Source organism: Cephus cinctus, unplaced genomic scaffold, assembly GCF_000341935.2.
Source record: "Cephus cinctus unplaced genomic scaffold, Ccin1 Ccin1_scaffold0967, whole genome shotgun sequence".
Lineage (NCBI taxonomy): Eukaryota > Metazoa > Arthropoda > Insecta > Hymenoptera > Cephidae > Cephus > Cephus cinctus.
Window position 1 is genome coordinate 215480 of NW_014333524.1, and position 14532 is coordinate 230011.

Consider the following 14532-nt stretch of genomic DNA (forward strand, 5'->3'; position numbering starts at 1 on the left):
GTTATTATTTTTTTTATTTTTTTTTTTTCTTTTTTTTTTTTTTTTTTTTTTTTTTTGGGGGGGGGGGGGGTCATAAACATAACGGGGACGCCATAAACATAAGCATCTGTTATGCTTCAGTTTTTTTTTCACGCAAAAGAAAAAAGAAATGGAATATTTTCAAATTTTACTCACATTTTACCTGATTGCGCTTGCGGCGGAATATCAGGAACACAACTATGCAGATGATCACCATCACCAGTACTATGACGGAAGCCACTATTATGACTATTATCTTAAGATCATCGTCGAGTCTCGACCACCAACCCACATTACCTAGAAATATGGTTGATTAGAATATTTTCGAAAAATTGTTTGTGTAATCAGTAAAACAAGGAAATCTTTTTACGATATTTAGATTTGGGAATAAAAGTATATGCAATTTTTTTTGTATAACGCTGATGGAAATTGAAAATGGACTTACTGTTATTTCCATTGTGAGCTAAGGACATTATAGTGATGTAAATTTTCAAATGAACTGTACGTTATTATTGTGAACGGTTTATATAATTATTTTGTCAATAAATTTCAATTTTGTTATTTTCTACAGACTGTCTTCTGCTCACGTCATACTGGCTTGTATTGTTCCGAGTATAATAAACTTTGCCTGCATCCTAATTAAGGGAAGTAAATTGTTCAGCAACATTATTGTTTTGAATTGCACGACAAAAACTCATTGAATATTGGCCACAATTTGACGGTCGTCAAGTATGGTAAGGATGATTTAACGTTGGTAAACAATTTTTCGTTCGAATCCATATATCCGATGATATAAACGAGACACAATAAAATGTAATTCAATGTTCAGAAGTAAGAAATTTTTAAACTCTGTCAAATCAACGGCATTGCTTTGTCCAAGTCCCATGAAAATAATCACAAACGTGTAATTTTCACCCTGCGATATCATCGTTTCGATATGCATCCGATTCACGACGCAAGAGAAAGACTGCCCGTAATTAACAAAAGAAACACAATGATACCAGAGAAAAGAAGAGCATTTAATTAACGGTTCGAAATTGCTTCAAAGCACTTCACTAACGAAGAAAATCCAATAATCAATGCGTGACGCATTTTTGATATAAAAAGAAGAGATTCATTGAAAAACATAAAACAATATTAATGTCAAAGCTTACCATCAACGCGAAGCTCGCAGGCGTCTGAAAAGCCAATGCTATTGTTCGCCACGCAGACGTATATCCTGGTGTTGCTCACGGAGCTATCGAGCAACAGGTAACTATTGCCGTCATCACGATCCTCACCCACTTGCTCCAGGGTCTCATTCTCATTTTTGAGGGACCAGGTAAAATTGCATTCCTTAGGATTAGCGGTGGCTGAACAAACCACGTATTCCTTAGAGTTGATATGATGCTTCTCGATGGTGCACTTTGGTTTGACTGCATCGGAGATTAATTTTTTATTGTCAAAGAAAATATATTTTTACTATTATTTGTATTACATCAGTGAAGCTTCCTGATAGAACAATTCACGATACTCACATTGGACGTTCATGAAGAATGAAATCGTGTTGCTGCCAAGTTGATTTTTAGCCTCGCAGATGTAGGTACCGGTACTCCGTTGAGGCACAGGTGTCTTTAGGGCAAAAATATGAGTCTGGGAGAAGATATCACTGGAATCATTGCGGTACCATCGGAAAGTCGGTGTCGGATGTGCGGTTGCTCCGCATTCGACAACTTCCGGTATGCGATCCACAACCACGTCGACGACACTTTTGGTGATCGTCATGTTTACAGGTGGGACTATAATGTAAAAAAAAGAACCGGGATAGAGGGCGCAAAGCAAATGCCGGAAAAGATCAGTTAAATTTTCCTTTATAAATTGAAATCGGTCAATAGAATGAATTCCAATAGAGTGGAAAAGAAAAACAGCAAAACTAGAAGTCAGCCTATAAAAACAATGAACAATAATCATAATCAAAATTGATTACATTGCCAATAGAAAAGAACACCAAATACAATGATCAATTCGATATTGTAACTACGAGGAATAACTTACAATCGACTTTGAAAAGCGTGCTGCTGTTAACACCTGGACCAATGGAGTTGCCACTGCTTACACAAGTAAAGTTTCCGTTATCCTCGAATTCGTTCAGATGATGTCCTGGCCATTCTGTCAACTTCCATATAAGGATGGACTGAATACTTTCGAAATCATTGGTGTTGGGATTAGGTGGATGACGAAATTCTTGTAGATAGTAACGATTATCATTCGAGAAATCCATGGGGACGCCGTTCTTCATCCATGATATGTTACACATGGGGTCACATTCAACCCAACACTCGATACTAACGTTGGGAGAATTATACGGGGAGCCGTGATACGATGGTAACTTTTTTATAAAGGCTGGGGCGGCTGAAAATTTGAAAAAGGAACCGAGAAAGAATCATAATAATCTCGTACGTTAACGCTGATTAATAAAGACAACGATTAGCTATTGATCAATTGTTAATCACCCCAAACGTTGATAAATGTACTCGCGGGTTCCCCTTCGCCTGCCTCGTTGTACGCGAGACACGTGAAGTTGGCTTCAATCGTCAGATTCACAGACTTTATGTTCAGCACAGAATTTTTCTCGTTCGGAAGTCGCGAAGATCCGCGTGTCCACCTGTATCCCGTCACTTCCGGTCGTCCAGGATCAGCCACTAAGCAATTAATCCGTAAAGGACCCTTCCTGATGACTTGCTGCGGTTCGTACGATATCGTGGCAGGTCCTGGTTTATCTACACCAATAACCAAAATTTTCTAAAGCATCTCAACCTCTTTAAATGGTACTTTAAAATTCTGCGCAACAGAAATTTTATAAAAAGTCCAAAAAATTCGTATAAAATATTTAAATGGTACTGGGTGCTCTAGGATTAAATTTTTCTTACAATATACTGCAACCGGGGTACTGGCTGATACTGGACCCCATCCAGCATCAGTTCTGCCCTCGCACGAGTAATTCCCATGAAAAGATCTGCCGACAGCTTCAAGTAATAACTTGCTAGGATCGATGTCGCAGAACGTCGCCGAATCCTCGACGTCGCCGTCGCTTGTCGGCGTCGTCGAATTGCTGGCGCAGTCGGGAAGTTCCTTAAGAAGGTCACCGTCGAGATACCATCGAACAGCCGTGAGAGTCGTCGGGTAACCGGCGATTACTTCACAGGTCAAGGACACGTTAAGATGATCTTCCTCATTTACTGGAACTTTTGGTTCCGTGGTAACAGCTACAGTGGGTCTGTCTGTATATAAAAGAAAAGAACAATAGAAACAATGATAATAATAATATCCACCCAGTCTGGTACATGTAAAAAAGCATCAATTGCGCTATTCACGGCTGTAACTTTAAACGATACGATTATATTTTTTATAACGATTAATTTTTTTTAACTTAATTCATTTACACGCTGTCGTGTGTACGGTTGCACTTTGGTATTGCATTACTGAATGCCAGAATTATGATCTTGACTGCACCTACACGCATTCGCGCATATTACGTGTACGAGTTATTGCCATTTCCACAAATGTATATACATATATATAGATATAGATATATACTCACGTAGCACCGAGACGTCTATAAAATCCTGAGTGGTCGACTTGCCCACGCTGTTCTCTAGGATACATGTGTAAATTCCCATGTCGCTTGGGGTGGAATTTTTCACCTTAAGTGCCGTCTGCTCGGTTATTCCGCCGTCGTAATGATCCCCTTTCAGTTGGAGTTCCTCTCCGTCCCGTAACCTGGGTTACATTTTCAAGTAGATAAAGGAGGGTGAAATAAGAGGCAACGAAACGTATTATATAAACAGTATAATAGCCGCGTATTTCGTTTTAACGAAGTAGCATAAGGGTAGGGTTTTTTTTTATATTCAGAGGTATTCTCGGAATTTTGCAAAAAGAATTTATAAGGCAAGAACAAATAGAATTTCCAAACAGTTATAAGGTATTTATGATAAATAAGTCCGTCTTCTTTTTAGTATTCCAAATTGCCTAAATATAATAAGAGCATTAACTAATTATCTTATACATAGAATTACTATTGTGCCCTCTCTTTTACCTTGTAAGCTGCTTTCAATGAACGAAGATTCAACCTTACTACAAGTACGTGTACTCGCAGACGTCGTTCCTTCGCTCATAGGCAATTATTTTACCGTCTTTCAAGTATTTTTTTTTTACGTAAGCCTCCTTCACCTCGTTTGTAGTACCTACTCATCTTCTGCTGCTCGAAATCGTCTTTTATTTTTTTAATGTTTTAACTTTCATCCCCTTATTTTGCCGTATCTCGCGCCCGTTTGTGTTTACGTTCTTAGCTGATTTAACTTTGTACGAGTGCCGAGTCGTAATTGCATTCACGTAAGAAAAAGCATGTAATGATACAGTGATGTGCTTCAAAAAGCGTTTCGATAAAGAGAAAAAAGAACATAACCAAATAAAAGTAAGTACAAGCACCCACAAGAACAAAAAATGAAAAGTACGAGGTAGGAAAAAAAAAAATATTCTGCCTATCGCGATTAAGAAAAATCTACCTCTCCAAGGAATTACACGAAAAATACGAAATGTCGCTGATCTTCTTTTCTTTGAACTTTCATGGCAGTACTTCGCTAAATTATAACAAAAATTAACGTGAATAATTTTTTTTTAATATACTCTTCGTGGAATCTATTAACGGCGTTCTGCGCTGTAAATCGAAAAGATTTCGACGAACGTGCTAACGAATTCCTGAAGCTACTAATTGAGGGTGACAGGTATTTCAATAAGCATAAACTGAGCTGACTCTAACGTAAAACTTAAATATATTGACTATTGATACAAGATGGTGAAAAGGGCAAAGATATGTGTTGTCGGCTGTGGTGTTAAAGCACGACTGCATCTTCTGTCTTAAAAAAATAAGAGAGTCTGCGACATTACAGAAACTCTAAGAAGAAGGAACTAAGAACTATGAACGATCCTACACCCTTTTTTTACAATCTTATTAATAAAACATCTTCATCGGTTTTGCCGTCTACATAATTTTCAATGGCATCGAACATAGAAAACAGCCGCCATCACATTGGATGCACTCGTTGCCAGAGGAATTCATTCGCCAATGTTTTCGATCTTTAATAAAGCACAACGAGAACATGAGACTCCCTGTAGGCATATACCGGTATATATGTACGTACCACACATTTCTCTAAATATACATATGTATGTCTATATGGAACAGAATGACGACGGGGAGTAGTTCGTGCCGACGGTTGACGCTACTGAAGCGACGCAAGCGGAAAAATAATGCAGCACCACTGCATGAACTTCTCTATATACTTCTGAAAGGTTAGTTGCTGTCTGCAATATGCTTGCAAAGATGAAGGCGCGCACACAACCCTGCTCGAGATATTCTAATTTATCGGTTTCGGTTTAAAACTTAAAAATATCGCAGACCTACTTTCATCTCATATTTACTGTTCCCGACAATTGTGGGTCAAGACAAAGAACGATGAGTTGCAATGAAATAACTACATATAAATGATTTGTATAGCCAATTAAAGCCCGTAAGTATATCTTTATATTACTGTACGCGGTACCTTGCATTATGATTGTTGGTTAATAATTACAATAATACGAATGATAATACTTATAAAAATAATAATAAAAACGCAGCGTTACTTACCAAGTTATCTTCTTTAACGACGAAGGATTCGCTCTGTAATTGCAAAACATCAAAAAGTCTTCGGTCTCGTTGACGGTGATATTCTTGGGGTTCAGCTTGACTATTGGTGGATCTAAAGTAAAATATTATAAATGTATTTAAGTTATAGAAATGTCGAAGAATATATTTATGCAGTGTGACTGGAAGCTAGTGCAGAGAACTGTAGGAATTTTAAATTCCATTGTAAGGATAATCCGGAACATGTCTTTGCCATTTTGCAATTTTGAGGATGAAGTATCGACAGCAGGATAAATCCCGCTAAAGTGTGCCACGTCATAGTACGCCATTACGACAGTCCAGGATATCAGAAACTAGTTAAACGTGATCCTGCAGGATGAGGCCAAAGGAGGTGGAATACGTGACGAGGGTACGAAACGACGAATTTGCATTGAATATACCCTCGACAAGATTTTTTTCAGCTTTGAAGGACTTTACGGATAAAATAAAAAGAATATCAAGACGTCAAACGACCGCATTTGAACTTTTACGCAAAAAAAAGGTATAAAAGGAAAAAAAAGCGTAAATTTCGTTACAACAATTAAATTGACAATCGGCAAGACCTCTCATTCACAATATAATTCTTCGTTGAACAAAAATAACACCGAAATGGTTAAAAGAAAAAAAATTATTACACGTTTAATACTTCGTTATCATTATCGGAAGTGTTCGCGAATACTGTAAAGGGTAGATAACATATTTTTATATGCATTCATCCGTTAATAATCAAATTCTAAAACCTTTATCGCTTTATCGTATAGCTATGCGAATAAATATATATTGAAAAATGAAAAGAAAGAAATAAGAACGTGGAAGGAGTATGAGGAAACAGACGAAGAAATAAGAAAACAAATAGGCATCGGAAAGCGTCGAGCAATATACGAAAACTAGGACACTGCGAGTGGCTGGACTCGACGGAGTTTGAGGAGTCACGAGTCCCGTAGAGACATGATGCTGAGAACTAACGAGTACAGAGACGAGAAGTTCATAGTATATGCCCACGTCCCTATATGCGCTGCATAATGCATATTCGGGGATACGTAGGGGGGGTACATATACCGTATCCATGGATATATCCATTTATCTGTATATCCATATGCATCCTTAAAGAAGTGTGAATATCTTCATTCAACCAGTACAGAGTCGTGGAGCATATATATATTTCATACACATCCCTCTCTCTCTCTCTATATATATACCTTGTCTCATATCTACTTCCATATTCTCTCTCATTCGTTTCTGGCACACTTGCATATTTGCGTTTACGATCTTTCGTGTTGCTTTGAACGTGACTCTACGCATGCTATCCAAAGGTGGTACTGGGATCCTTTTGGGCAGCTTAGTGAATGCGAGGGGTGTTGGGATGATGGGATATGGAACTATGTGTGAGGAAGGTTGTACAGGAACGTGGGGGAGTGTATGGCTTGAGATATTTCGACTTTAACGGTGCAATTCCCGACTGTCGATAAAACAGGACCTAGCAGAGCTTTGAACCATACTCGGCTATATCCTTAGTATACCACCATGTATTATTACTATATTTCGGTTGTGCGAGTCGCGCGCAACCCTTCTGTCTCTGTGCTTCTGAGTGTGTCTGTATATAATACGGTTCACGGTAATCGCTGAACGCTCGACTGTCTCACAAAATGCACGACTGCCTTTTATTCTACGGTATTCGAGTAATCAGCGAGAATATGGGAACGGGAAGTAGTTTGAGAATATTTGAAATTTTTATTTTTATTTAAAAAAGGGATAAAAAAGGGGATGGCCATAGGATTCTATTTACGCGAGGAGAAATATTGACAGAATTTCTGCTAGTACCTGTCATTATCAGTGACTTTGTATATGGAGCTAAAATTCTGATTACATGTACGAAATTCACAAAGAAAAATGTGCTAAAATATTAGGGTTATTGATGAATGATGAAAAATCGTTATCCTTTGTGTTCAAATCAGACAGATTAATTACAATAATCAATTTACTGAAGTCTCAATGTTTCAAACAAAATTTCATGGTTGTCGGATGCTTCGAATTTGATGAATTAACATACTTTTAAGGTGTAGACGAAGCATGGTGTTTTTCTTCGATTTATGGTACATATGTAGGTAACACATATTTTTCCTACTTCCGATAACACATATTTTTTGTAATATATTGACAAACGTAATAAAATCAATTCTACTTACAATGTACGGTTATGGTGGTTGTTTTCTCCAGGCGTCTGGGACTCTGGAGACGCGTGATGTTATTTTCGGTGAGACATTTGAACGTCTTATCGTCGTCGTAAGCGCTGGCAGTGAATAACAGGTAACTGGTGGTCTTGGATGTTCCGTCGGCCTGCAAAAAATGTGTGGAATATTGACAAGCAGTGCGACTGATGTTTGAGATGAAAAATAATATAAATACATGTGTGATATTGATTTACTAAAAATTATGAACTTTGTATATTGGTAGAGACTTAAAAAATACCCTTAATATACGAATAGATACGAAAAGGCAATTGAAGCGGAATAATTAATTAAAGCTATTGGTTTTTTATAGATTAATGTAGTTAGCATTTAACCCAGAATAAAAGGAAGTTTCAGATTCATCCAAGAAGGAAAGTTTGAAGCGTATCTGTCTGGGGTTCAAAAGAGTTTATGGGGCGGTAGTATAGCAATTATATAGTTAACTTTGGGCTGTGCAAGTGCGTAAGGGAAAAAAGGATGAGATAGAGTCCAGACAAGAAATGAAACATTCCTTGACAATGGCGGAGCGACAATAAGACCTGATTAGGGAAGGACAATGGGTGACGGAGTACTGCAGAATAAGAGCTTTTGTACGGCGGTAGCTTACCATGAGACAACAGGGCAAAATTAATTCCCCAATTTTACAATCTTATTCATATCCGCATATAATAAGATGCTTACTTAAGAAATATTTTGGAGACAATTTATAAAAACCGTATATTTCTAGAAGATCTGTCTCTTTCGAGGAATGTCCTCGAAATACATATATATGCCCATGTAAAAATCCTACAGTATTTGGTTTGTTCAGAAAACTGTCCTCAAAGTATCTCTCGGGCAAACAAAAATTCAGAACCAGCTGCTACCGTATGGAAGTGCGAAGAGAATTACAAGGTTTACCTAATGTTGTTTTGAAGACTAATAAAGAGATTAAAATGTTTCATTTCGACCATAATATTAGTAACATGAAACCTATGTAAATCCCACTTGAATATAATCTACGTAAAGTGGTATTCAGAATACGGATACGCTTACGTTCAAAGCACGATGGGTAAATTTTATACACTCTTTTATTTTTTTCATGTATTTATCTACCATGCTCACAGCAATAAAACATAGGTCAATTATTTACCTATTTCAGGAAAAGAAAAATATATAGACCTTTGAGAGGATTATAACAAAATGAAAATGGTGAATCAAAGAAATGGTTATTTTGAGGACATTCCTTTAACCATAGGCCATTATCGAGAAAATCATTTCACCTTGTACTTTTGTATATTTTCATATAACTCAAATACCAAAATAGCGTACTAAAATGTATTCTTATCGATTTTTACCTATATTACCAAGAAACTTCGTTTTTTCAACATTGACGCTATCTACTGTTAGAGTAATTGTTGTAATAAATGGCAGTTGTTATTAAAAAAAAAATTAGTATATCATGTAATTTACAAAATTATTCCTCGATATAACTGTTTTCAGTATCATGTATACAATTTGTGCATTTCATCGTTCAATTGTAAAGCAAAAACGTCAATGGCCACAATCCAACGACTAATCAATCCGTAGACACTGTACCTGCATTGTACAACAAATACTAATATCCGAGTATATGGGCTCTCATATGCGCAACCCATAAACTACACAACCACCCTCCACCGATTATGGATTTGTATTTCTCATGTTTGCCAATCCTCAATCCCAAAACTCGATGTTTCCCACGTTATTCATTCCCTGGGATAATTAGCTTTGTTTGCTAAGTGTCTGATTACGCAGCAGCCGACACAGCTAGCTGCCTTTATCTTGCCCCATCCCTTATCACCCCTTCTACCTATCGCTACGGCATTCAGGGCTACAGAATTTACCTATTACCAACTAATTACATGGCGCTTTGCTCACTGCCAGCGAGCCAGCATTAATATGTGGAAAATGTGGTCGTGTATGTTTCTGCTTTAAAGTGTATTATTATTTTAACATTTTGACGAGCTTTTATTAGCGTTTCACTTTGTTAGTCCTTTGTATTATCAAAGTTTGTTGCCCTTTGTACTACCAACGGGTGACGTTCGTGATTAAAGAGAAAGGATGGAATACCACCTTGTAATAATTACTATGTCGATGACGTTGCTCGAATTAATCAGGTTAGTGTCATTTGCAACTTTTCAACATGGTTATTCGATCTGTTAAATTAAATAGAATTTTATCAGTTCAATGCAGACAAAGATGAGACACGAGATTGGATTCTCTAATGGATAGAGGTCCTTATGAAAATATCGTGCAAAATAGGAACAGACAGGTAACGGTATAAAATGATATACTTAAGGGTGGAGGGGGGGGGGGGCTATAACAATTAGAAATGGTATCTCTTATAAAGTTGCAGCCTGATTATTACAATGAAAATACTGATAGTGTATTTTTCAAATTTCAAAAATGGTCAAAATTTTGTGTATCCATCTCGTCATCACGTACAGCTAAACTGTCTTAGTGATTTTAAAAATCCTATGATGCATTTTGCACCAATAACGATTTATAACGAAAGATACATTTCCGTTTCAGTAGCTCATCGGTTTACCAATATATTTTCCAATACTTCGTATAGATATAAAGGTCAGTACCTCTTTAGTCGTTTTGTGATACTTTTCATTCAAGAACAACTGCTGCCACCCCCAACCCCCCTCCCAAGCCCCAAAGAGATATTCCCGTTTGCTTCCGCCCAACGGATAAATTCGCTTTAAAGCCCGCGAAAAACATTCGGATAAGCCATGAGGTGAATACGGAGGTTGTGAGTAGGGGAATAAGGTGGCTCGAGTCAAAGGTTGAGAAAAGCTTGGCAAAGGTAGGTGGAGGTTATGGGGATGAAGTAAAAGAGGGTGGGATCATAGGCCAGTAAGTTGAAGCAGGAAGAAAATGCTGAAAGTAGGAAGATTACACGGAGGTTCTTTGCTGCTGTTGTTGTTTTGCCAGTTGTTCGAGGATACACTTAGCGATGTAAAACGGCAGAAGATTGTAGGTTGCTGGGACTGATAAGAGCAGGATATGCGATTCTTATTGTTTTTGCGTCGCTTTGTGCCATCACAATGAATTTCGTTTAACCTTTTATAGCTATCTCTTTGTTTCGAAGATTACGATGAGAACGTTACACCGAAATTGAATGGATAAGAAATACAATATAGTATATTAAAACGTTATACGGTTAGATAAGCATAATAACGATATTATGCTTTTATTATGGGCACAATGCGTATTTAATGTATATTCCGGATACCTAATTCAACCTTCTCGAAAACCTTCGAATTGCCCGCCTTAATCCGAGAGCTTCACAATTTTTCTCCCGGGCCAGTCGTAAAGATGCTTTAGCATACATATTGTTCGCGGAAAACATTAGCGAGTGCTGGGGCCAGTGGCGTATCTATGCTAATCGCAAAAGGTAGTAGTACGTACTCAGTCCTGGACTGCCACGGTATATTAATTTACATGCTAACGACAGGAGCCTATATATATGTATGTGCATATATATATATATATATATATATATATATAGCGCGCATAGAGCTTTAGAGATTTTGTGAATTTCATCCTAAATTCGCTCATATCGTGTATTTAATATACCCTTGGTCTCACCTTAAAGATATATTCAAAAACTTGTTAAACTCCAGTTAGCCATTTGACAAGACTATTACATAATGATCATTGACATATGTGGACTTATATGTATAGCTTGTACAGGTAATTGTAAAGCAATTGTAAAAATGATATATTTTTTTATTGGCTAATACAATTTTTTCTACTGGAATTATACGCGAAATTAACAGAAGTATATGCAGAATAATTTTTGCAATATTCTTAAGGATCATAATTTTTAACTTTGTATAAAGGATTCGGACGTGAGTTAGAATCCGGTCATGAAACTAAGTCCTGCAATTTTCCTTGGATAAGTCTTGCACACTAACCCTGAATTTATACAGTCTCCAACTCCCTCATTCGTCCGTAAATCCGACTAATTCGCATTTCATTGGCCGATAACTTGCGGGAACGCGAAAATTTCGCGAAACGTCAGGCCATTCCGAGGCTCTCGACATCCCTGGTCGTCTTTTGCGACCTTTTCTACACACACTTTTTCACGCTTTCCCCATGCCAGACTCTGCACTCGCACCAACAAGAAAAGAAGATAATGCCACGGGTGTCAGGGAGTTGGAGATGTCAGGGCCGCAGCCCAGATAGCTAAACTTTTTTACCGCCTCCACCCCTACGCGTTTTTTTTTCCTTTTTTTGTTCTTTCTCCGTCTTTTTTTCGCTTTCTCCATCGCCAGAAATTCCTGAGATTTACGCGACCCTGTTGGTGACATTTGCGCATTTTCGCGGGACTCGATTCCCCGCGACCGTCCCTGTTAACGATTATTATTTATTGATAAGGATACGCTCGAGTGTTACTGGAAATTTTTGAATGCAAATTTTCATTCTGATTATAGACATTTTTCTATATGCCCTCACGATTGGTTATATTAAATTTCGATTCGTACGGTTTTTTTCAGTTATTATGATTACAGTGTAATAGCAGTAACCTGTAATGTTACGTTTTTCACCCTCTATTTAACCCTAACGTTTTCAAGGTAAAGCTACAAATTTTAGCAGGAAAAAAGCGGGCTAAAGAAGTACAATTATGAGGGTGATGCTCTAGAATCAAATCGATTGAGTCAATGTCATGCTGGTTTGACGTTTCTTTATTATATAACATAACCAATGACAGAATGAGAACCAATTGTGAAACCAATAGCTATTATTTTCCCATAGCCAATTTATAATAAAAAGCCTGTATTCATCATCTGGTGCCGTAAGCTCCCAAAGGATTATAAAAAACAAAGATCAGCACACAATTCACGACAGTTTCACAATTATTCAAAATTGTGCACGGTTTAGGAAAATATTTTAGATATAAATTAACAATCTATGAGTTATTAATCAGAAAACTGGATCCAAAAAATAGCAATTCAGGAATTACATGGCGTTTCCTTATTCTAACTTTCCTAACGAGTATTTCAATCATTTTGAGCAATAATGCATTTGATAAAATGTACGACACACATATATTTTCTGTAGTCCATTATTAGGTTCTTTGTGTAAATTGTTCACACCTTTTTCGAAATTATGACCTGGTTCTGATAACCTAACATAAATATAATATAACTTTCTGAGTTTACGTTAGATTGCAATTTAAAACCCAAACTCATACCTTGGTTACGATTACATCAACCCAAAAGTCCGATCTCAGAAGATCGTTGTTCAAATCAGAATCCGAAATGGTTTGAATTTATTGAGACTATTTTTTGCTTCTTCGTCAAAACTTTATAGTTAGTTAATAAAGATATATACTTTACTCACACTCAAATTATATTCCGTGCGTAACATTTCAAGTCGATCATTATCCTTGGTTAGAACCGTAGTCCCATTGTACCATGTAACATTCGCAGGCGGTTTGGCTTCACTGGCGGTGCACTCGAGTACAATGTTCGTACCCTGTACTACGTGATCGACAAACCCGGTGAGATCCATTGCGAGTGGTGGAACTGCGAAAAGAAAAATTCAATAAAAAAATGAAAATAGTTTAACGAAAACATTGATTCGGAGAATCATGAGTCAAGCACAAAGTGTATGAAGTTAAGCAAGGTCATGTTTGGTTCAAAACTATTTCTGATAATTTCAGTAAAAAAAAAGCTACGCAAAGTGGTTAGTCAGAAAGAGACTTTGAGAATAATACCATAAGATATATCAATGCTCATATGAAGGGTCACTTCTTTGATAATCTAAATGTTACGAGCACCCTTGTTGTGAATGATTGACGATAAGTTTCACAAATTAAAATAAACTGAACAACGTTTGTTATATAAATTTACGTTATACCGTCGGTGCTTAGGGGTTAAAATCTTTTTTAAGTACTCTTATAATACTAACAAGAGTTGCCCAGACTCGAGTAAATGCTCGATCGTAAACCTTGGCGAGGGATGCCGAAAAAATTAATAAAACCTACTTCTTAAAAATAAAAAAATACCCCCAAGGTATAATGCAAGGTTCGAAGAAGGGCAATAACACGTCACGGTGTACTTGAGAATTTTAGATACTAAATTAAAACAGGGGTAGGTATTTTCCTTGGGGTATGTTTTAACCCTCCTGTATACACTGTCGACCCTTTTGAAAAAAAAAATCTTTGCCGTAACCTCGTTATAATATTCCAATTACAGTACCCTGAAGAGGCACTACTTAAGAAGATTCGTAAAATTTCAGAAACCAGGTCGTGTTCTCGTTTTAAATTTGTCTGCATGAAGGACATAATTGGAAATTTTGTTGTATCTGACACGAACGAGAAAACAATCGCGAAACAGTCAAAATTAAATTTCCTAAGGTATTAGGACAGGTATGTCTACAGTTGGTTTAAGAAACAAACGAAAAAAATATGAAGTAGCTACTAGCATGTTAAAAGGCAATGATACGTAATGTTACTAGATTTTCGCTAGGGACTTTTTTGAAGCATAAACTCGTACGCTAAAAGAAAATGGATATTTCCGAAGAATTTTTCGTGACATGAAAACACCC

At 37.0% G+C, this 14532-nt stretch overlaps 1 protein-coding gene across 19 annotated transcripts in view; it reads right to left on the bottom strand.

Moving 5' to 3' along the window:
• The window catches only part of LOC107271413 (hemicentin-1), a 113641-nt gene that overhangs the window by 17871 nt on the left and 81238 nt on the right, over positions 1-14532 (bottom strand). For 17 of the 19 annotated variants that reach the window (XR_001538639.2, XM_025088651.1, XM_025088656.1 and 14 more), the window contains 11 exons: positions 13324-13508; positions 7909-8059; positions 5687-5798; positions 3599-3777; positions 2928-3278; positions 2511-2777; positions 2053-2409; positions 1536-1796; positions 1173-1433; positions 464-481; positions 175-315 (listed from right to left, as the gene is read on the bottom strand). Coding sequence is in view for 18 of the 19 variants with exons in the window: in XM_025088651.1 (XP_024944419.1) it covers positions 175-315; positions 464-481; positions 1173-1433; positions 1536-1796; positions 2053-2409; positions 2511-2777; positions 2928-3278; positions 3599-3777; positions 5687-5798; positions 7909-8059; positions 13324-13508 (2283 nt within the window). In the remaining variant the exon portion in view is untranslated. The remainder of the gene's footprint in view (positions 1-174; positions 316-463; positions 482-1172; positions 1434-1535; positions 1797-2052; positions 2410-2510; positions 2778-2927; positions 3279-3598; positions 3778-5686; positions 5799-7908; positions 8060-13323; positions 13509-14532) is intronic. The other 2 variants (XM_025088649.1, XM_015747383.2) reach the window with 1 other exon arrangement.